At 44.7% G+C, this 23,225-nt stretch overlaps 1 protein-coding gene and 1 long non-coding RNA gene across 14 annotated transcripts in view; one reads left to right on the top strand and one right to left on the bottom strand.

Annotated features, from left to right (window-relative positions):
* Positions 1–23,225, bottom strand: part of MAGI1 (membrane associated guanylate kinase, WW and PDZ domain containing 1) — a 503,738-nt gene that overhangs the window by 46,413 nt on the left and 434,100 nt on the right. For all 13 annotated transcript variants that reach the window (XM_081852289.1, XM_081852290.1, XM_081852295.1 and 10 more), the window contains 2 exons: positions 13,908–13,939; positions 706–922 (listed from right to left, as the gene is read on the bottom strand). In XM_081852289.1, coding sequence (XP_081708415.1) covers positions 706–922; positions 13,908–13,939 — 249 coding nt within the window. The remainder of the gene's footprint in view (positions 1–705; positions 923–13,907; positions 13,940–23,225) is intronic.
* Positions 13,805–18,415, top strand: LOC309337488. The gene is made up of 3 exons (XR_014154353.1): positions 13,805–13,880; positions 15,033–15,119; positions 17,487–18,415. It is a non-coding gene; the product is annotated as an uncharacterized lncRNA (long non-coding RNA).

Genomic DNA, 23,225 nt, shown 5'->3' with positions numbered 1-23,225 from the left:
GAATGAAGGAATAACTGAATGAATAGGCATTGAAAGGGCATGACATTCCTACAAGTTGCCAAGCCATACTACAATACTGTGAGGCTATATTTCAACTACTTCATGAATTAAGAGCTTAGAAGGATTGGGTCCACAAGTGTCTGCAGCACAAAGCTTGGAAAGCAATTTGTGCAACCTCTTATGTCATGCTTGTCTGACATTACCCCGTTCAGAAATTGATTTCTTTTAAAGAAGTAAACGCTGAAGGAGAAGAAAAGATATCAGTACTTGCATATTGCGCCACAAAGTTCATAGAATCATAGGATTGTAGCGTTGGAAGGAGAATCATCTAGCCCAACCCCCTGCAATGCAGGAATATGCAGCTGTCCCACATGGGGATCGAACCTACAACCGTGGAATTATCAGCACCATGCTCTAACCAACTGAGCCATCCAGGCTGACAGGAGGCAAAGCTCCTTTGCCACCATCAAAAAATGATTAATGTCAACCATATGTAAACTGCTGGTCTCTCTGGCTCCTTGGCTTTGTATTCACCCACCCCATGCCCATCTCCAGCAATGCTCAGCTTTGCTCATTTTCATCCTATCCAGAAATGAATAGATATATCTAATTTTCTAGGAGTGGGAACTCCCCTTAAACCAAGAGTTACAGAATGCAATGATCTAGAGCAGCTGCCAAAATAATGAAGTCTCCTTTGATACTCACGTCGGCTTTCATACATGCTCCTGGACTGGGCCCAGATTTTGAATGGATCTGGCTTCTTCTGCCCAGCGTTGTCTGGCTGCTCCGCAGCTGGTGCTTCGGTGGCAGGGTATTCGGGAAGCACCTGGGTGCTGCGGACAGGTGAAGCGGTGTGGGTGCTGTGGTGGCTGGAGACGCTGTGCTGAGAGCTGTTTTGGCTGTCTTTCCTTTCAAGCGGTTGCTGTAAGGAAGGAAGCCAGAAAAGAAGGGGGAGGGGGAGGGGGGAATCCCAAGAAGGTTAATGGCCTGCAACTGAGCCATTCCCCCACTGCTTTTCCTCTACGTTCAGCATTTCTGCGTGCTCCTGCGTAAATACATAACGTCCCTCTTTGGGCTTCTACCATTTCCAGTTTGTGCTGAGCGCAGGTGAATTTCCCCAAGGATAGGCAGACAGAGTGACAGGGGGATGCACAAAAAGGGAAAGCCATTCATCACACACACAGAGAGAAAACCATGCAAGCTTTCATATACCGACACAACACAAATCAAGGTTTCCTTATGCATTAGTATCACCATATGTTTTCGCCCCCAGTTAAGAACACAATCTGAAATCTAGCAGCGGTGCAGAGCATCAGTCAGAACTGGACAATACCAGATAAATAAAAATGCTTCCTTTGACATGCATGCATGCTCATGCACATTCAGGATTTCTCATGGATGCAGCCCAGCTTTTTGCCTGCCACCAAAGACAGGTTGGCCAGGACCTGTGCTGAACCTGAAGAAGTAGACAAACAAAACTCCAGTACTAGAAATTAATCTGAAAGATACAGCACCCCCCCTTGTTTTCTGTTCTGAACTCAACTTCCTCTAGGGAAACTCTGTTAGACACACACACACACACACACACACACACACACACACACACACACCATGCACCCTCCATGTGAAAGCCATGCCCCATACTAATGGACCTGCGGCCAGATCCAAAGAAGGGGGTTGCAAATTCACGCAAGCTGTGATGGAGATGCAAGAAACAAAATGGACCAAGAGCCACATCAGATGAAATTCCCAAACAGATGAAATAACTCAAAATCAAAATTTGGGAGTAAAGAAGTTAGGAGAAATTGGGCTGCATACTGTACTTAAAACTGCTGCAAGACTGAAGCATGCCAAAATTCTTTGCAACCTAAGCTCCAGTAAATGGGCAAGTGGGAAATTTAAATTCCCATGTCTCAATCTCCCTTCACTTCCATCGGTTTCTATTACAACATGAAGCATCAGACAAAAACTTCATTGTGGGAACTTCATTGACAACTCTAGAAACTGCAACTTTTGGACAATACATTTTACATAGCATTGTCTATCTTCTTTTTAAAGTTAGAAGTGGTTGACCTGTGCCCTTTCTAAGGTCACAAGACTTTACAATAAGCCAGTACTGGAGCAATGTCCCCATATTGAAACGTTTGCCCCATGCAGGTATTGAGAAGTATCACATAAATTACAAATAGTAAGTAGAATTCCCATTTATTTTTTTATTTTAAAAAACCAACCCAGTGGTTTTCAAACTCTTTACTCGGGAAATCTCCATCTATCGCTGATTTATCTGCCAAGGAACCATTGCAGAGGATTCCAGAACATTTCCCTGAGGTATGCTTAATGCTTAAGTTCATGTGGAGTGCTCAACACTCCTTTCAGACATGGTCACCTGCCAATGGAACACAGCATGCTCAACAATGCTCCCAATCCTTTCCTGCAGCAACTCCTTGTAAGCAGAGAGCAGTAATAAAAGGCAAATTGTCATTCAGGGAAGCCTGCTTGCCTTCACTAATCTTCTTGAGGACACTTAGCTAGATTTCCAAAGAACTCCAAAGAATTCCCATCAACAGAGCTTGAAAAATACTAAATTAAGCATCTGACTGCTCAAATATTCTTCACGTCCCCTCAAAGCATAAACATAATTTCGTATTAACAGAAGAGGATGCGCACCCAACAGATAAAACACATGTAAATTACAAAGACTGCAGGCTGGAACCAAGACCTCTTTTACAAAAGATACAAACAGAAAAACAGGGCTTAGTTAAAACAGGCCTCTAATTTTGCAGCCCTATTTGTGGGCTACAATAGGTCTCCTCTCCTTTTCTGGCTGTTCTTTAGGGGAGCATCTGCAAATAGAGCGAAATATTCATCCAGCCCATCTCAGCAGGCCATCGGGCAATGTTGGCACATGGAATCAGGGCCAGCCCAATACATTTTGGCACTGGAGGTGAACCACAAAATGGTGCCTCTCCTCACCAGGGAAGAAGGGGTGAGTGAAGATCTATACTGGGAAAAAATCAACCTTATCCGATGATTGAAGTGGGAATCAAAACTGTCACGGTGGGGAGGGGGAGGGACTCTATTGGAATCACATTGGGAGGGTGAAGACCCTAGGAGACTCCAGAGGACATCCCCTGCCATTTCCTCTCTAGGAGTGGGAGGAAACTAGCAACTGCCCCTATGAATCCTGCCGCCCGAGACAGTCACCTCGCCTTGCCTCATGGGTGGGCCGGCCCTGCTTGTGATAAACCTCCATGCCCTTCCCCAACATTTGTTCCAATCTCAGTGGAGCGAGGAAGAGATAAGCCGCCATTCTCTGGGTGCTACCTTCTCAGTAAGAATCACCTTGCTGCAGTGGTAGCTAATTAAGGTGAAAAATGAAGAGATAGCTACACATGTCAGTGGAACGTGCAATGTGCCCCTTCCTCCACCGTCTCTACGTGAACTATACTAAATACTAGCAAGCAGGAGCAGAGCTGGGCAGAGAAAACAAAGTAGCGTTGACTACTGCCACTTCACTAGAAGCTCTTTGTGACCGAAAACGCTGTGTTCTATTTAACAATAGTTTTGAATATAGCTGTTGGTTGGAGGGGCGTGGCAACTCCCGAGAGCAGAAATTGCTTTGGAACGCTTTATTGAGCTTTATTGATGTTTGCTGAAGCTTTTGACACACCAATGGCATTTCTTTAAAATGATATACTCTCAAGTGACTTGAATTTGAAATTAACTCTCGACTTCAAATGACATTTTGAGCAGTGTGTGTGATATCTCTGATTTCTCCACCCGTGCTTTTCAGGTGCCTTAATGCTGTCGACAATTTATTTCCCCAGCAAATATGGCTAATTCCCACTTGGCTAAGAACAATAATATGGAAGTTTGGGACAAAGACTGTGAAAACCACCTTCAGATATAGACAAATGTTCTTTTATCGAGGTACGCTAGCATAAGACACTGCAGATGCCCTTTTGGGTGTCCACACTCTTGCCACAGGAGTTATAAAGATGGGAACAAACCCCCATCTATAAATGCATATGCCAAATTTCAGGATGACCGGATCAGAAAGATGGTTTGAAACGCTCTCAGCCATTTTGAAAGCTGGGTAGCAAAATAGGAAGTAAAAGATTAGCCCAGCCTTGCAGATAAATTGGGGTGGAGGCAGTTGTTCAACCAATCCAGTTACCTGAGCCTTTCTCCCTCATCCTGCTCCCTTTCTTTTGCACCTCCAAAATACAGTGAAGAAACTATTTCTCTTTCTCCCTCTCTCCCTCTCTCTCTCTCTCTTTCACACACACACACACACACACACACACACACACACACACACACACACAGGTTTAGGACCCAGGTGCTGTTTCTCAAGAGGGCAGCCAAGGGGCAAAACAGCCTCAGTCTACCTTTCCCTCTCTCTCAGTAGCAGCATCACTATGGAGACTGAACAGGTAGATGTTGATTCTCCCTCTCGCTTCCCTTTACTGATGGAAAGTAGGGAGGCAGAGAAGGAAAGAGAGACCAGCTCAGTTCCACTGGTCCAGACTGACCCTGTGTCTGACCTTCTCCCTTGCAGAGAGTCTTTCTTCCCTTCAATCAAACAAAACAGAGGTAGTCAAAATAAATAAATAAATAAAATTGTCTAGTAGCACCTTAAGGTAAAGGGACCCCTGACCATTAGGTCCAGTCGTGGTCGACTCTGGGGTTGCGGCACTCATCTCGCTTTATTGGCCGAGGGAGCCGGCGTACAGCTTCCGGGTCATGTGACCAGCATGACTAAGACGCTTCTGGTGAACCAGAGCAGCGCACGGAAACGCCGTTTACCTTCCCGCCGGAGCGTTACCTATCTATCTACTTGCACTTTGATGTGCTTTCGAACTGCTAGGTTGACAGGAGCAGGGACCGAGCAACGGGAGCTCACCCCGTCGCGGGGATTCGAACCGCCAACCTTCTGATCGGCAAGTCCTAGGCTCTGTGGTTTAACCCACAGCGCCACCCGCATCTTAGTTGGTCTCTAAGGTGCTACTGAACATTTTTTTTTAAAAAAAATTCAACTACATCAGACCAACACGGCTACCTACCTGAATCTAAAACACAGGTAGTTTCTGTATCCACCCACTGCTGGGGAAGAGTCACTCCAGGGAACTAGAGTACCTCTGGCAACCAAGCATCTGTTTATTTTTTTAAAGTCAGCTCATTCAAACTTTTCCCTTCTAAGAGCATCACAAACCACTAGTTTATTACTGTTACATTACAAACTTGTATGTTCCTCCATAGTAAAGGTAAAGGACCCCTGGATGGTTAAGTCCAGTCAAAGGGTTGGCTAAAAGGTTCTTAGCGTAATTCCAATCGCCACCCCAATGAACTTCCGAGTCATGCTTTGCATCTTCCCCTACCTAGATGTATAAAGGTCCACCTTCTCTATTGCCCACATTAGATGTATGGAAGCTTTCTTCAGCCCAAGGGCTATGTTCTTAGGGCAACCTTGGTGGTGGTCCTGCATGCTAATGGCGGGTGTTGCCAGAGACAAAGTTGGGCAGCGCGTTGGATATGACTCTTACGTATTGGCTATCGTCTAATAAAGAAAATCTCAGGGGTCTGTACAAGCACAAACTGTTGCATACATTTAACTAATCTCTTACCTGAGATCTGACTTATATACACCTGGGCTGGTAAAAGGCTCCATGAAGTAGGGAAGTGCTATGGGCGCTTCTCCCTCCTCTCCTGTATGAACTCGTTTTATTATCCTGCATTTCCTCTAGACCAGTGATGGCCAAACTTGGCTCTCCAGGTGATTTAGGACTACAGTTCCCATCATCCCTGACCACTGTTCCTGTTAGCTAGGGATGGTGGGAGTTGTAGTCCAGAAACAGCTGGAGGGCCAAGTTTGGCCATCACTGCTCTAGGTGACTTAGGCCAGAGTACATGGTCATTAAGAAGGGCCCAATCACACTATGGCACCCTTTGCATCATTCTCCCCCCTCCGCTGAATCAGCAGAGCTACCATGAGCTCAAAACTTTCCTGGAGCATGCAGCTTACACATCACTTTATCTTTGGGGTGGGAAGGGGGTACCTGCACCACATCAAGCCTCTGAGCGACTCAAGGGTGTACTAAATGATATGGTTTTGATAAAATAAATAAAAAATAATTATTATTTTTAAGGCAGCATGAACTGGTGGCTTACATTTTAACACACCATGTGAGGCTTTTCTTTTTTGAGATGCTGCTGCAGTGGTATGGCAGCCACTTTCTCATGGGTTTATTTCATGTGGCTACTTAACATTGAAAGGTCTGCCTCTATGGGTGGGGCCCATTTCATGGGTCCTTACCACACAGCAGAATATGGCATTAGAAAGGGTGAAAGGGGACACAGTTTACTTTGCCCATGTGATAGCAAGTTTTTATTTTAGAATGATTTTAGCATGCATTCCAAGTGGGACATGTGCACACTCTGGAGGGCTAGAAACATTTCTATTAGATACTGTCCCTTTTTAACTCAGCCGTATTAGATGTTATACACTCACACTAGACATACAGTGAAAAGAGAAGCTGCTTTTAAAGGCTGGAGATCCTTTTTGTGTGTGTGCAGCAGCCTGTTTATACAGTCAAGGCAGAAACTTCATTAAATTGGAAATGGAGAGATACAGAAACACATATTACCAGCTGCATAAATAAATCCATGAAATGTGTTTTTCCTCTCACAAGAGATCATTTCTTTGAAATCTGCAAATCTAGATTTTGTGTCATAAGACTAAGCAACAGAAACCATACTTAAGAGAAATTAAAAATTAAGATAATGTGGAAATGCCAAACAATTCACTGAATTTTCACATATAAATCTTCAGGGGAACATGGGAAGCTGCGTTATATTGACTCAGACTACTGGTACATCTATCTCAGTATTATCCACACTGCAAGTGGCTATCCAGGGTTTCAGGCAGGGGCCATAGCCAGGCCCAACCGGGGATTACCGGGGATTGAACCAGGGACTTTCTGCATGCAAAACAGATGCTCCCCTAAGCTGCCACAGTGGTTTATCCCACTTCACAAGATGCATCATATGGACAGGAAGGGGCCACTATTGTAAAGGGTGGCACAGGAAACACCTAAGAAATACTGGAGTATTTAAATAAGGTGCTACTAGTCTGTCTTACTCTTACTGATGTAAGGAAGAGTGCAAAGGGTCGTTTTATTTTTATACTTGGCTAGGAGAAAGAAGAAATGCCTCCTCATGTCCACACTGGGATATCCTTTCAGATGTGCCAGATATCCAGTTGTGATCTGTGGACTCTTATTTCAAACCCTGATCTAAGGAAGTTCACTTCTGCCACAAAGCACATAATCAAGTGCAGTCTGCAGATAAAATTGACAAGTTGTCTGTCTCCAAGGTTGCTAATCTGCTGTCACGCCTAGTCGTCTCACTTCATCCAAGACCCCATTTCTTTCATTTTGTATATTTATGGACCATATATATACTGTACACACAAAAAATAACACACCCACCATGGTTGAGGAGTGGAAGAGAGCCCATAGTTGTAGGAATCCATGGGAGATGCACAGAAGGGAATTGTGGGTATCCCAAGAGGGCTTTGTCAGCAAAGGATGGACTGCCCGGTATCAGAGATGGGAGAGGGATTTGTTCCCTAAACTCAGCAAGGTCCCTAAGAACATCACTTCACTTTCTGCTTTTTAAGTGAGTGGTATCCATTCATGTCTATGGAGAAAAGTAAGCAGCAGTTAGCATGTACTCATTAGAGGACCCTAGGTGTCCTGAAGGAGGACCCACCCTTAACAGTATCAGGTGGGCATAGCAGAAGCAAAAATGCCTGTCATATTAGTAAGTACTGCAGCCGCCTCTGGCCGTTTTAGTTCCCCCATATACCTCTGGAGCAACACTATGTCGCGAGCTCCAGAGGAGGGGTGTCAGAGAATTAAAAGTGGCAAGTGCAAACCTTTCCTTTGCCAAGTGCTGAGAGGCCTGGTTGGTTTGGCAGCGGACCTTCCTAAGGGTGCTGCCCATTGGCAAACACCCAATGCTGTGGTGGGCCAACATTGGAGCAGAATGCATCATCCAAGCACGATAGGGTGCAATGGAAGCTCTAGTCCAGTTGTGAGGTGACCATGCTATGGGAGCCAGGGGAGTGTGGGATGAATTCCTCTCTCTCTCTCTGTGTATGTGTGTATACACACACATATATCATAAAAATATTTGTTGATGTGCAAAAGCTATAGACAAATACAGAGGATTGCAAGCAACTAACTTTTACTGAGAGTAGACCCAATGAATGTAATAGATGCCAGTTGATAATGCTCGTGGATTTCAGTGGGTCCATTCTGTGTAGGCTGAACATTGGCTACAACCCTTCAAACCACTGCATTGGTAGTAAGATGAACTAGATGACCACTGAGTTCCCTTTTCAACTCATATGATTCTGCATAGTAATAATGTTGGTAACATTCTGTGTACTTTAGTGTCATCAGAGATTTTGACTGGGATGGGAGGGGGGAAGTGAATGGAATCAAGATACACTGCAGCCAAATTTCTAACGCTTCTCTTTTCTGTAAGCTGAAACCATGCAGCAGAGCTACCCTACAGGTCTGCAACAAATTATTGGGCTAAAGAAGTTTTTGCCTGATGTTGTGATACATTCTGAACATGCTGCTACCTAGAAAAGCGTAGCAGAGCTGCGCATCTATAGGAGAATGGATGAGGGCTCAGTAGACATATTAGCAAGTGACTACACCGAGATTCAAATGAAGGCCACTTTCAGAATGATAAACATTGTGAGAGAGGAGAAGGGGTGCAGCATTTTTTCTTAAAGGAAAGCTACCTTCCCCACTCATTGTCTCCCTTACTAGAATTTGGGTTGCAAACTGATAATGAAGCAGCCCTCTTTGAACAGCTCTCTTTCCCCCAGATCGTCAGCTATCTTGGGTATATAGTTCTTGGTGGACTACTCTCTGTTGTTTTTCATTCGCCTACGGACCCTCCTTTCTTCCTGTACTGCAAAGAACTATCGGCACTGAGATTCCCAGCTGCTGGGGTCTCAGACTGGCAGCCGCGATCTTTCTTCTTCCATTCACACATCCATTCATTCATAGGAAGCAAAAGACAGTTGGGTCTTTGTGGAATGGGCTGACACCAATATTTTGGATCGTGGCAGCTGGGAATTTAGCTATTGGCACAGGCGGGTATTCCACAACAGCTTGCCAGACTTAAAACAGGCTCGTGGACCCTCCTGGAGACAAGAAAAATTCAATATCGTACTTCTTGTTCACTTTTTTGAGGGCCACATTCCCTTGTGGGTAATCTTCCAGGGGCCATTCTGGCTAGACAAAAGACTCAAGGAGGGCATGTAGCAAGTGGGATGGAGTCAAGGGAGGGTCACAGCCTGGGGTGTATCCTAAGGGCCAGATAAAGAGGTGTGGGATTAAAGTTTCCCACCGCTGATTGGCAAGAGACAGCCTGCACATGCATGATAAGGGGAAATGATCCTTCCATATGTTTATGTCTCGACAGGCATCTTTTATTTTCTTTAGAAAATCTTGCTACTTAATTTGAAATCACAGGTGCGCAGGGGTAGATAGGACGCCTTAGGAGGCAGGTGCTTCTATGAGATTTACTAGAACCATATTTTCCTGGCAGTGCTATACTTGCCAGGCTGTAAGCCTGCTTCTTAAGGTGTCAAGAAGGCAGCTTCTGCATGTGCCATAGAGGGAACTGAGGGGCAGATGGGGCTCATCAACCTGAGAAGGCAGCCCATCTAAGAGAAGTAAAACTCTGATCTTAAACCTCCACTGCTTTGCAGGGTATCTTCAGGAGAAGAAAAGACTAATGAGTAAACCCCACACAAATCTGGAGTGGAGTCCCTAAAATGGTTGATGGTGCCTTCCGGCAACTCCTGCAAACCAAACATATAGCCCTGCTTACCCATCAGCGAGGCCAAGAGGAGGGTCATCGCCTGGGCGGCCTGGGACCTCCATCCACACTGCCCAGGCTTGCACCCCGGGGAGGTCACTTTGGTGATGCTAATGCAGCAGTTTGACTCCTCCCACCTCTTGAGACAGATGGGCGCCAACAACAATACATACATAGTTTGTGTCCTGGCATCAACCATACTGATACATTACATGCAAATTTGGCCTTCCAGTGATAATCATTACCTGCAAAATATGGCCCAGTTCACATGATGTGCTAAGAGAATCCCTAGCTTAGCGGCCCTCCGAACCTCTCTCTCTGGCCCTTGGCCCTCTCCCCAGGCCACAGACCCTCTGCAGCCAGCCCCCTCACTGGTCCTGTATCACATTGTACTTGAGTGTTTCTGCCTGGCTCCTTGAACTTTGATAATGGCTATTGCTTGGCTGGATGGAGGAAACAGCAGTGTATTTAAGTGTGCACAGAATCTAGCCTTCTGCACCAAGGGAAAAAAAAAACTGCATTCATTGCTCTGCCCACTTTTGCCTCTGGCCCCGCCCACCACCAGTATGCAGCTCCCAGAAGGTAATGGCTGAAAAACGGTTTTCTACCCCAGATGTAGTGAGGCCACACGAAAAAAGAAGGCTCCTGGAGAGGGCTTTGCAGCCGCCTTTGCTAGTCCGTTTTGCTGCCACACTGCGGTGAGCTAAATCAAGGCTTGGCTTGTGCATCTTCCAACTTAGGACTCTTGGTTAACCAGTAAACTGTGGCCACGAACAACTCCTGGCTCCAGCTCATGGCTAGTGAGTAGGGGGTCCTTCATCACAAGTCCTCGCATGGACAACACACAAAACCAAACCTTGGCTTAGCACAGCACAGCAGCCACAAGAACCAGGGCAAAGGGGCAGCGGAAGCTTCTCTGGGAGGCTGCAAGTTCATGCAGTCTCACTAGGTCACGATTTGTCTTAGGATGTTGTGTGAACCAGGCCTATGGCTGATCAGTGGCAGGGGCAGCAAAGGAAGGGTCAAGCTGAACTTTATTTGAATTTAATTCAGAGGAGGAGGATGGAGGGGTGGGGGTGGGGGTGGGGAGAGAAGAGGAAGATCCCCCACCCCTTTTAATGCCGCAAAGAGTGTCTACACATTGCTCATAGCAAAGGAGCTAATCTATTATTGATCAAGAAATAATTAGTGCTTTAAGGGACTCCTGGAGAAAAACCGGAAAGGTGGAAGGCAAAAAGGAGCACGACCACAAGACCACGTAAGAAGCCTCAGGGGCCTTCCGAGGGCTGACGCTTGGCATTTGCGTGGTCTGCGTCATCACACTAAGCTGTCAACATGCAGGCTTCTCTGAATAGCAACAGCCAGTGGAAATATTTCATGGCATTTTCAAGAATTGGATTCAGGGAACTCCCACATGGATTGGCACTGGGCGTAACATGTCCACAGAAAACTTGAACCAATTTGCTGCTCACAGCCTTCAGCAACGCTGAAGCTTCATTATTATTTTTCTACCTCTCCCTTAAAAGCAAACAATGGATTGCTGAATATAATACTGTGTGTGATTTCATCTCAGTAAGATATAAGTGCCCTGGATTGGTGCGGACCTGCTCATTTTTCTACAGCAGGATACCACTGTCTCTAAGCACTGTATTATTTAGAAAAGAAAGCAGCAACACCCTCAACACAATAGCATTATAACATTAGCTGAACAACGGCCCCTTTAGAAATCTCTTTTTAAACAAGGAAAAACTATGGGGGGGGGTGTTCCTCCTAGAAGAGGATGGGCTCTGACTGAGGTTTCAAAATATTGTGAAGGAAATGAAGAAGAGGTAGAGGGAAGCAATGTGTCATCCAAGGATTCCATTTTCCTTTACTGACCAAAAAAAATTAAAAAATTAAAACAAAAATCCCATACAATCTCCTGAGGTAATCTGAATTCTGTTTGAGGGTGTGCGTGAGAGAGAGAAGAGTGTTGGAGGAATGGGAAGAGAAAGGGCTACAGAACGACACCTGTTTGTAAACAGTCTCTTTGTTCACTAGGGGAGGATTATCTCTAAAGGGATTTAGGATCCACACACAGGATTTCAAAGCTCCTAATGTTATCGCCATTCACTGGAGAGGCCGGTTCACGGCAACTCCAAATGACTGGAGGAGATTTTCTATAAGTTGATTGCAGTTGACTGCTTTTTTTCCTCTCCCTCTTTTCTTTTTCCAAATCAACCTTGTTAATCCATTCATTAGATGCGGCTTAATTAACAGGGGCAGTGAGACAAGGACGACAGGAAGAAGATGGGGACCCGATACCCTTCCCCCAATGTTGGTTTTTTGTTTGTTTGTTTTGCTCGAAAGCTAACAGCTATCTCTCCTCTTCCCAAATAAATCTGATCCGCTTTCTACATGTTTTACACACTGGCTTCTATTTTAACCAAAGGCTAAATTCCTCCCTGACTGTGACACAGAAGTAAACCCCATACGGTTTGACATTTGTGGGATTTGAGGCTGAGCGCGAACGGCGCTCTCCTCCCTGGCCAACGTTAATGCAAACTGACAATAGTAGAGGCCCGAGGTCATGTGACTTTAATCAGCGCGGCCCTAAGCCAGTAGAACCACATTAATTATTTCGGGGCTTTCTTTTCCATGGGCAGAGGGGGTGGGGTGGGGTGGGGGAAAACTTGTATATCAAGAGGAGGAGGCTTCTGCTCAGCCTTCCCCTTTGGGTAGCTTCTCAGAAAAAGGCGGGGCATTGTAAAAGGTGCAGGAAGAGCCCCAGAGCCGACCGCCAGGGAAGTTTTACAGCATCTTGCATTACCGCAACAATCTCTCCATCTTCGGAAAACTGAAGATGGTATCTGAAGAAGTGTGCATGCACACGAAAGCTCATACCTAGAACTAACTCAGTTGGTCTTTAAGGTGCTACTGGAAGGAATTTTTTTATTTTGTTTCGGAAAACTGGTTGGTTACAGCTCTTTGCCCCCCCCCCCCCGCTTTTTCTGCTTCTCCCCCACCACTGCACACTCTTCAAACAAATGGAGAAACTTTCACTCTGCAGCCAGTTAACTCCCTATAATGCTTCTTGATCTGTGTCACTCCCTGGAGTGGCAGAGTCCTCTGTTTTTAATTGTACTTTCCGGACAACAGCCTACAAGCTATTAGCTGGCGTGTCAACCAGGTAACCGTTCCACAGAGAAACAAGATCAGGACGGACAGGGGGATATTGATTCTCTCCCCTTCCCCCCACACTCCCGCAGCCCTCCATCTTTCCTCTAAAAAGGCAATGGACTGGGGGGGGGCAGTTTGAGGGGGGAACCTACACCTGCAGCATAATACTGCTAAACCCTGGCAAAGCCAGCAAACAACAAAGGATGCCCTGCAGAGAGCAGAAGAGACTGTCGGACCTGCGAAAGGCTCAGGCAGGGAACTAGGATGATACCCTTACCAAAAGGGTTCTCTCCCCACCCCCCCTCCTCTCTTGCCGCTGTTAGGAAACAAGCTTCAGGAATTCCCTCTCCCCCAATTATCCACCATATAGTGCTCAAAAACGAGTGCAGCCCGCTGCTAGCGAATGCCATCTGAAAGGGAGGTGGAGTCTCCACGCGCAATTGTGCCAAGAAGGAAACAATGGCATTTTCACGGGCAAGTTAAATGCCTGCGAAGAGCAGTCCACCAGAAGTAAGGCTGAATTTCGTCCAAGCCCACACACCCCTCCGCCTGCCCATCCCCTCCAGCTCGCTGGCCAAATCTTCTCCTGCGCCGCATTCTTCCCCGGCTAACCCCTGCTCAGCACAAGCCATGCAAAAGCGATCAAGTGCAGCGACAGAACCGCAACTTTCAAACGGAATGACAACCACCGGGGTGGGGTTGGAAGGGAAGGGGGGTGGGAAAGAGGGGAGCCCCGCGGACCCACACCGTATTTTTTTTTTATTTCGCATTTCCAGAAATGCCCACCCATGCCTCGGACGAAAATAATCAAACAGGTATAGTAGCTCTGTAAAAGTGCTTACCGACTTTGGGCTCTTCTTAGGGGCTGGCAGTCCTGGAAAAAAATGGCAACAAGGGGGGGGGGGGGGAGAAAAAACAACAACAAACCATTAGCAGCATATAAATCTTTACCTTCCTTAAGGGGGGTGGGGGGGAGAAATCCCTAGGTGTATCATCCGAACGTAGCCATCTGCAGAGTTATGTCAGATTTTGCTCTAGCATCAGAGTTGCCAGTCTGTTCATATCGAATCAAAGCACAGCGTTGGAGGTTTGGGGGGGGGGGAGTCGGAGAGGGGAGGGGAGAGAGAGAGAGAGAGAGAGAGAGAGAGAGAGAGCGCGCGCTTGGAGAAGGGAGGAGATCTATCTGCATTAGCTATGCTGACTTGTGCTGCAGCAGCCTGGAGGCTGGAGAAAGAAATTCACAGACCTCAGCGGCATGGGAAATTGAACACTTGGACAGAATCTCAAACGCTCCCCTGGATTAAGAGGGACTTAGCTCACAATTAAGCCAAGGATATTACCTTTTGACACGGCCGGCGTGTCAAATTTATCAGACCAATTGGAACGGTAGTGCAGAAACACAAGACAGACAGGCAGATAAGATAGATGATCTGCTTCTACATACTTAAATAAAATAAAATAACGCAAGCCTTTTTGGGGGGTGGGGGTGTATGTTTTCCCCACCACAGGATTAGGAAAGCAAAAGCAGAAGCAAGAGAACAAAGAAGGGTAAGGTTTAACTCTAAGAAGGGTCAGTTATAAATACAGATGCTCCTGGCAAACCCTTTAAGTTTGCTTCCAAGTCCAGTCTGCATGATTATAGGAGTGATCACCATCAACTAGTTAAGAGTGCAGCAGATTCACAATGAATGCAATGTTATTTTTGGATAGGGAGAGGTGAATGGATGGCCAGGGAGCAGAGGCAAGGAGAGATTTTTTTCTTTCTTTCACTCTCCTGGGCATTAATGGTGATGAAAATGCAAATGAGAAAGCATTTAATGCTGAGAGGGAAAGCCTAGAGGAGATTTTACATTTTGGAGACAGACCCGGAACACTGCCGCATATCATTGTTTCTCTGACAGTGGGGAAACTGGATAAAAGGATTCTCCCAGTCCCTGCCATTGGCATTTTCTTTTCTTTTTTGGTAGCACAATGTCCCATTGGAAATGGAGTTCATGCTTAAGGGAAATGAGTCTTAATAAAGGAAGACAATGTCCCTAAGCAGATGTGAGAAGGTAAGAAACAAATTACTTTAGAAATCCGGGAAACAGGAACTGTGGAGCAAATAGCTAGAAGTGCTGTTTCAACTATGTGTTAAAAACTGCAAAGCAACTCAACAGTGTGAAATCTGCTCCCATTTTTTTTTTAAAAAACACACACATAACATTATGCTCTCTTTTCTTTCTATTGCTCCTTTAATGCATTAATGTGATAAATAGCTTCACAATCCAATGCTACGCAGAGAATGAAGCATGTTGTGTGAATGAGAAATAATTAATAATAATAATAATAATAATAATAATAATAATAATGTGTGTGAAGAATGGCTTTTGGTGACATGCAACATGATGTCAGATGTCCACAATAAATTCGTATTGGGTTATTGATATATAATGGATCTTTAGGATCAATATGGAGTAGTCAGCTTGTGCTCCTGTATATCAGTGATTTCTAAAACCTTAGAAATCATTGATATACAGGAGCACAAAGCTAGTCCATGATATCAAATACTTACTTTATAGGAAAAACAAAACAAATTCCTTCCAGTAGCACCTTAAAGACCAACTAAGTCAGTTCTTGGTATGAGCTTTCGTGTGCATGCACACTTCTTCAGATACACACGAAAGTGTGTATGCACACGAAAGCTCATACCAAGAACTGACTTAGTTGGTCTTTAAGGTGCTACTGGAAGGAATTTGTTTTGTTTTGACTATGGCAGACCAACACGGCTACCTATCTGTAACTGTTACTATATAGGAGCCAAACCTGAGAAATGCTGAACTAGAATGGCCCTTTATACACTGATGCAGTTGTACTAAAAGCACTGTATTACACTGCAAATGTTCCATGTCTGGTATTAGCCAGTAACTGAGATATTTGTCTATACATGGTCTTCCTTAAATACAATTGGGCCCCTGACAAAATTTCTTGTTGACATGGTGCACCTTCAAGCTTAACACTGTCTAAACATCACCCAATCTTCACTTCACCTTAGACCTCACAATCCCAGCCAGGGACTGAGGGAGAACCTCCCTCATTATTATTTCCTAATAAAGGGTGTTCTCAGTCCCCGCAAAATTTTCAAGTCCACTTTCAGAGAGAAATTCTAGGATCGAAAAAACCTTTGGTTTGAGAAAGAGTCAAGGTTTTCTGTTTTTTAAATGAAATTTAATTACACATGAGCCCTGTTGAGAAAGAGGGCAGAAAATTTAATTCCATGGATCTGTTATAATAATAGGTCTAAAAATGAGCTGGAAGGAGTATAGATTTGGGCATCGTATATTGTTTTAGCTGGGAAGGCCTCTTGACTCGCTTTAGACAAAAAAAAAGCACCTCCAAATTTATCTTATGTTACAAAAGATACAAGTGAATATTTTTTTTTAAAAAAGAAGCATACCACAAAACAGTACGCAGCGTATTGTAGATCTTAATCATGTCAACAAACAGGTCATTTCCTACATAACAAGTTTCCATCAACTGGTGTATGTAAAGTTTCAAACCTTCAACTCCTTACTTAGGTGGCAAGCCTATATCCACTTAGGTGGGGAATAAACTTCAATGAACTAAGTGGGACTTACTTTCTAAGGCCCCTGCTTGGGCAGGTCCCTTCATAACACAACTCCATCACCTGCAAACCTACAAACCCTTCACACAGAAAATTTCACAACCTCTCCACACAAAACACATGTGAAGACACTTCTGGCACACTTCAAAAATGCATACAAACTGAGGAACACAGCTCTCTCTCTCTCTCTCTCACACACACATACACACACACACTCATCGCGGCCCCCACTTTCCCCTATCTACTGGGCCACAAGCCTCCTCAGCCATCTTTTTTTTGGTAACATGCTCCTCATATGACACTCACTTGCCTTTACTGAAATTATCTGTTTAAATGAGAAATAAGAAAAATTACGCTTTTATGAACACACAGTTGATTTTTGCCAAAAAGGAAAGGCAATACCCCCAACAATTTCCTTGATTTTTTTTGAGAAAACCTAAATCAGCAAAAAGAAAAAAAAGAGGCATGGTGTGGTGAACAAAAAGGGATGGGGAGGGGAGGTCCCCAAAAGGGAAATTTGAAATTCAAGGAGAAATGCTTGAAAAGCCATTTCTCAGCTTGGTTGGTTGGTTGGTTGGTTGATTTAGCTAGCTAGCTAGGTTCTCGCATAGACATTCTGGGTCAAAGATTAGATGGTTGGGACAAATCTAAGCCTTGAAGCAGCTTTCCCAACTTGGCACCCTCCGACATTGTTGGACTACTACTCCCGCCAGCTCTGGTCAAAATAGCCAACGGCCAGGAATGATGGAGGGCACAAGATTGTAGAAGGCTGCCTTTGGCTGTGTTTCCTTTTCAAAGCTTACCTTTCTGTTTCCAGGGTCATCTCAACCTGCTCTGAACCTATGGGGCAGTGTGACACCTAACGCAACTTCTAATTAAAAAGTGTGTGAACTGACTCATTGACCTGCTGCTTGCTTGTGAGAAAGCTTGCAGCTCTACAATGGGGGAACAATCCTTGTCTCCAAGTGTCTGTTCAACTTTAACAGCTGACGCACCAGGAAGCAGAACAGAACATTGGCACCTGAGCTGCCTTTATCTAAGCCAGCCTTCGCCAACATGGTTGACACTAAGGTCTGCTGCCCTCTGAAACGAAACCATATGTCCATCACACTTGCACAAGGAATTCTAGGAAAGCCAGCAAAAGCCACTCACTATTTAAAGAGCTGGACCAGGTTGCAGCAAAATTCAGTGCAAGTTCCACCTCTATAAGTTCCTCCCAGTTGCGGTTTCCCATATGTATAGAATTAGATTATCAGTGAATCTGATTAAAACTGTGAGGTGTTGTGTAAATTATAAATGCTTTCTACATATCATAAATAGTAACATTCTCGGAACGTTTTCATGCATTGGATAAATCCCAGAAGCAAGCAGGATGCCTCGAGAGAGATTGGTGGCTTGCTCAAGAAAAAGTGGGCTCTCTATGAGGCGGTGCAAGTCAAAATGCGGAGAACTGCAAGCACTTCGAGGTAAACCGGCAATCCAGACAGGGGGGTTTGGGGAAGTTTCAGGCCGGAATCTGCTGAAAGCAGAAGGAATGCCTCTCGATGAATGATACCATCCGAGTGGGATGATGGGGAGAGGGAGACCACCACCGTTATGGACAGAGGTTAAAGTGGCAGGAATGGTTGTGACTGATAGGTCAAGCTTGTAATCAGAGGGGATGAATGTACCCAGAAAGCTAAACATTTTTAGCTCTTCTCCACAAAAAATATTTAAAAGTATCTAGCACAAAAGGCCACAGGTGGCGCTGTGGGTTAAACCACAGAGCCTAGGACTTGCCGATCAGAAGGTTGGCGGTTCGAATCCCCGCAACAGGGTGAGCTCCTGTTGCTCGGTCCCTGCTCCTGCCAACCTAGCAGTTCGAAAGCACGCAGTGCAAGTAGATAAATAGGTACCGCTCCGGCGGAAAGGTAAACGGCGTTTCCGTGCGCTGCTCTGGTTCGCCAGAAGCGGCTTAGTCATGCTGGCCACGTGACCCGAAAGCTGTATGCCAGCTCCCTCGGCCAATAAAGCAAGATGAGCGCCGCAACCCCAGAGTCGGCCACGACTGGACCTAATGGTCAGGGGTCCCTTTACCTTTACCTAGCACAAAGGCCATCGACCTATATCTCTCACAATTTTCAAGATTCTTACGCAGGGGCATCTCTGAAAATGTAAGAACAATTGCCCACAAAGCAGGGAGACACACATGCGCGCATACAAGCACACCCTAAAACTGAAATGTTTGCCATTGCAGGAAAACCACTGAAGCTATCCTTCTGAAACCTGGCAGAATTCTTGCACTCAGAAGAGGTAACCTTGCCTGTAAATTTCATCCCCCAAATAAACACATTATGGAAGTTTTCTTTTCTCTCCCCCACCCCCCAAAAAGCAAGTTAAACTTTAAAGATGCCCAGCACAAAATCCCCTATTTTTCAGTAATTCTGCAGGTTTTATTTAGTTTAGAGACATTTAGTATGCCTGTATTATTTCACACACTTCTGTCAAAAGCAGGAGGGGGAGTGATAGCCATTTTTGATAACTCAATCATGAATGGAGGGAGAAAATGAAGGAGAAATTGGGCAGACTATGACATGTCTTGCTCTGAAACTGTTTGCCCAAGCACCAAACCGGGGTACCAATAGAAGCTGGTTTAGACTCCTAATATTCTATTAACATGTATGGGTTCACCTTTTATAGAATTGTGTCCTCTCTCTCTCTCTCTCACACACACACACACACACATACATACATTTGGTCACTCATTTGGACAGAGTAATCTCAGCAATGAGATATTCCCTAATTAATAATAATAATATGACAGCAAAGAAAAACTTTTGCATTTTTAAAATGAACAAGGGATTTGCTTATGGCACCAGGGTTATTAAATGTTAAAATGTCATAAACATGAATGACTGAAAAAACCTTCCCTCTCAATGTTTGCCATTAATTCCAGCTGCCCCCCAATGAAAATAGCGGGGGAAATTGGTGGGAAATATACACAGGCTACTGCTTGGCGTTTCAAGGGCCCATGAATCTTGCAGGGGTTTTGCTCTTTGCCAGAGTTTGTTGAAGAACAAGCAGTAATTGACTTCTTACCAAAACAAGCTAACACACACAATTTGTATGAAAAAACACACATATACAACACAGGCGGTTTGCATCCAGGCAAAACGTACCATCACAAGGAACAGCCTGGAGAAGACTTTCTTGTTAATACTTGCCTATAGAGTGGTGCTTTGTAATTTAAAATCAGGGCATATTTACAACAGTAATTCTAGCTGCCAAGGACCGAGCCAGGAAATAAATGTGCCGCAATCTGCATTGTGTATTCTCAACTGAAGGACAAGGAGCAGTACTACCAGCCAACAAGAAACCACAGCTGAGGATTTCCCTGTGCATTTGAAGATTGGCAGTATTAACACTGCCTTTCTTTAGCTGACTTCCGTAGACACTGCTGTCCTTTATTAGGGTAGGAACGTGATGCCCTTCTGAAAATGCTGTGCTACAACTTCCATCAATCCCAGCAAGGAGGGCCAACGATCACAAATGATGGAAGCTGTTGTCCAATGCCATTGGGAAGGTATCACACTTGCGCCTCCTCCTTTGTGTACTCTGCTTAAGCACATCCCTTAATCAAACATACAGAAATAAATATGCAAAAGGTTGTATCTAACCAAGATCTACTCAAAGTAAAAGGTAAAGGGACCCCTGACCATTAGGTCCAGTTGTGACCAGCTCTAGGTTTGCGGTGCTCATCTCGCTTTATTGGCCGAGGGAGCCGGCATTTGTCCGCAGACAGCTTCCGGGTCATGTGGTCAGCATGACTAAGCTGCTTCTGGTGAACCAGAGCAGCGCATGGAAACGCCGTTTACCTTCCCGCCGGAGTGGTACCTATTTATCTACTTGCACTTTGACGTGCTTTCAAACTGCTAGGTTGGCAGGAGCAGGGACCGAGCAACGGGAGCTCACCCCGTCGCGGGGATTCGAACCGCCGACCTCCTGATCAGCAAGTCCTAGGCTCTGTAGTTTAACCCACAGCGCCACCCGTAGACCCACTGAAATTAATGAGCCACATCCATTAACTTCGGGGGGGGGGGTCTGTTCTGAGTAGGATTAGCATTGGATACAGCCCAAGGTTAACAACTGCATCGCCACCGAGACTGAAAGGGGGCTAGGTTTCACAAACAAGTATTTTTAAGCTAATGAATGCCACAGATTAGAACTGTCTCTGCTAGGGTAACAAACAGAAACTCCCCGAGAAGATTTCATTAGCAAGCAGCAAGAAGGTAACTTGCTGTAAATGTCATGCAGTGAAAGATGAGACTTAGCCTTCCCCTTGCCATCAGTCATTGTCTTGGGGGAATATAGCCATCTACCCAAGAAAACTTACTTTAGCATTTATATAGTAAGTTGGTCATCATCACTAAGTTTGGATATTCTGATGTTCCTCTCCCATTCTCTGATTTAACAGGGATGCATGGCAAAATGTTCACTCTGGAGGTGTTATAAATGTCCAGCTTGAAAATGATTGCATGCATAGTGTGCTAAGCTACCGCTTGTTGCAAAGTTGCATTCATCTCTCATCAAGGCTAGCCTGCAACATGACCTGAAGGGGCATGCTGTAGAAAATGAAAGTGCAGCAGGATCATTACACTCCAGAAAAGTGTAGCATGGCATGGCGAAACTGAATAGGGAAACCTTTTTCGCCCTCTTGCGCAACACTAGACCTTGCAGACATTCAATGAAGCTGAATGCTGGAAGATGCAGGGTGGAGAAAATAAAGATTTCTTCACACAGCGCATAAATAAAGTATGGTGTTCACTCCCAAAGTATGGTGTTCACTCCCAAAGTATGGTGTTCACTCACCAAAGTATGGTGTTCACTCCCAAACAGCTCTTGCTTATTCACAGGACAGAACTGAACTGAAGGGTTCAGCCAGCCTGCTTATATAGAGCTCCACTAGAACGCAACAGTAACCATTTTCTGTAACTATCCAATCACTGAACGTCACTTTCAATCCCTTATTTGCATATGTGGACCTGAGTGAAAACTATCTACAGTATCCCTCTGCTGGCCCAGGGTGAGAACTTCAGTACATAACAAGACCATTTCATGGTGGATAAGACTAGCCATGGCTACAAGCTACCAGGTCAGCCCATTGCATCCATCTGGCTCAGGATTGTCAACATTGATTGACACTGGGCCTCCAACATTGGAGGAAGGAGTCTTTCCTATCCCTACCTGGAGATGCTAGGGACTGAACTAGGGCTCGTGTATACAAAGCATGAGCTCTATGACTGAGCAATGGTCCTTTTGTAGTAGGAGAGAAGCATTAGGAGTAGATAGAGGTGGTTTGAGCACAAAGAAATGGAGACATGAGTGAATCGAAATAGTGCCCTCTACTGGACGGGAAGTCTCACAGCAAATAATTACAAACAAACCCAGCTCCTCACAGAAATAAAATAAAATAAAATAGAGTCTATATTCATTTTAGCTATCAGTGTAATACGTTAAAACTTACTTTCTTTGCAAAAGGGAATTCATGCCGAAGACTAATTTAATATTCCTATCAGTTAAAGGAATCATGTGTATGCACAGGGTTCCTCCCAAAAGAAGGGAATAGAGCATTTAAATGAAACTAATTATCACTGAGATTATCATAAACATCTGAACCAAAACATTTCTCTCATTGTTCAGTGCTCTTAAAGCCGTGTTTGGCAGCAGCTTCTTCTACTTAGCAAATGACACTTTGGGAAAAAGGATAATCATGCGCTATTAAGCATTTCGTATGTAATACTTTTACTGTTTCATAATGACTTTGATGTTTTACTATATTACAGGGGGAAACTATCAGCTACACAGTTTCTTGCTATATTAATAAATTCCCTTTGCACAACATTTCTGCTGCTCTGTGAACGGGAAATTTTTTATTGCTTTCTAAAATAGGTGGTCAGTCTGGAGTTCCATGAATCATGCTGGCAGCTACCAATATAATAACCTAAAGTAATTAATAATCAAGCTCATTAACCAACGGAACTTAAGACCTTCTTGAATGCCCCCTTTCCCTGATTTTAATGCAAAACTAATCAACCCTGAGAGCTCATGGACCTCTGTATTAGCAGATCAAGATGAAAGGCAAACAGAGCTGGGTTGGCGATTCTACAGAAAGTTAGAACACTGGGTACATTCCGAGATAAGGGATGCCTCTCAGCTTCCCTGGGTACCTGAAAAAGGGAGACATTTCTATGTATTTTTAAAACAGGGGCATCCATCTTACTCTAGACAGACAATAAAAGTGTAAAACAAATCTCTCACCACGTGGCCAGGGAGCCAATGTAAGCTCCCTGTGACTCAGGAAATGCACGTCAATATGTTTGACTTCCAAGTGCAAAACAAGGAGCTCTTAATTATTAACACTAATGGTCAATAATGCTCTTTGGTGGAGAAGGCAGGAGGATACTAAACTAACTCTGCATAAAACGTTGCCAGCAGAATTTTAATAAAAGATTAGATGAATAAAGCCCCATTTCAAGGACTTTGCGAAAGTCAAAACGACTCCAGGCTTGGTACAAAA

This window comes from Podarcis erhardii (assembly GCF_964252035.2).
Source record: "Podarcis erhardii genome assembly, chromosome: 2".
Taxonomy (NCBI): Eukaryota; Metazoa; Chordata; class Lepidosauria; order Squamata; family Lacertidae; genus Podarcis; species Podarcis erhardii.
Note: the sequence above shows the minus strand (reverse complement) of the source record. Positions and strands in the feature narration are given on the sequence as shown.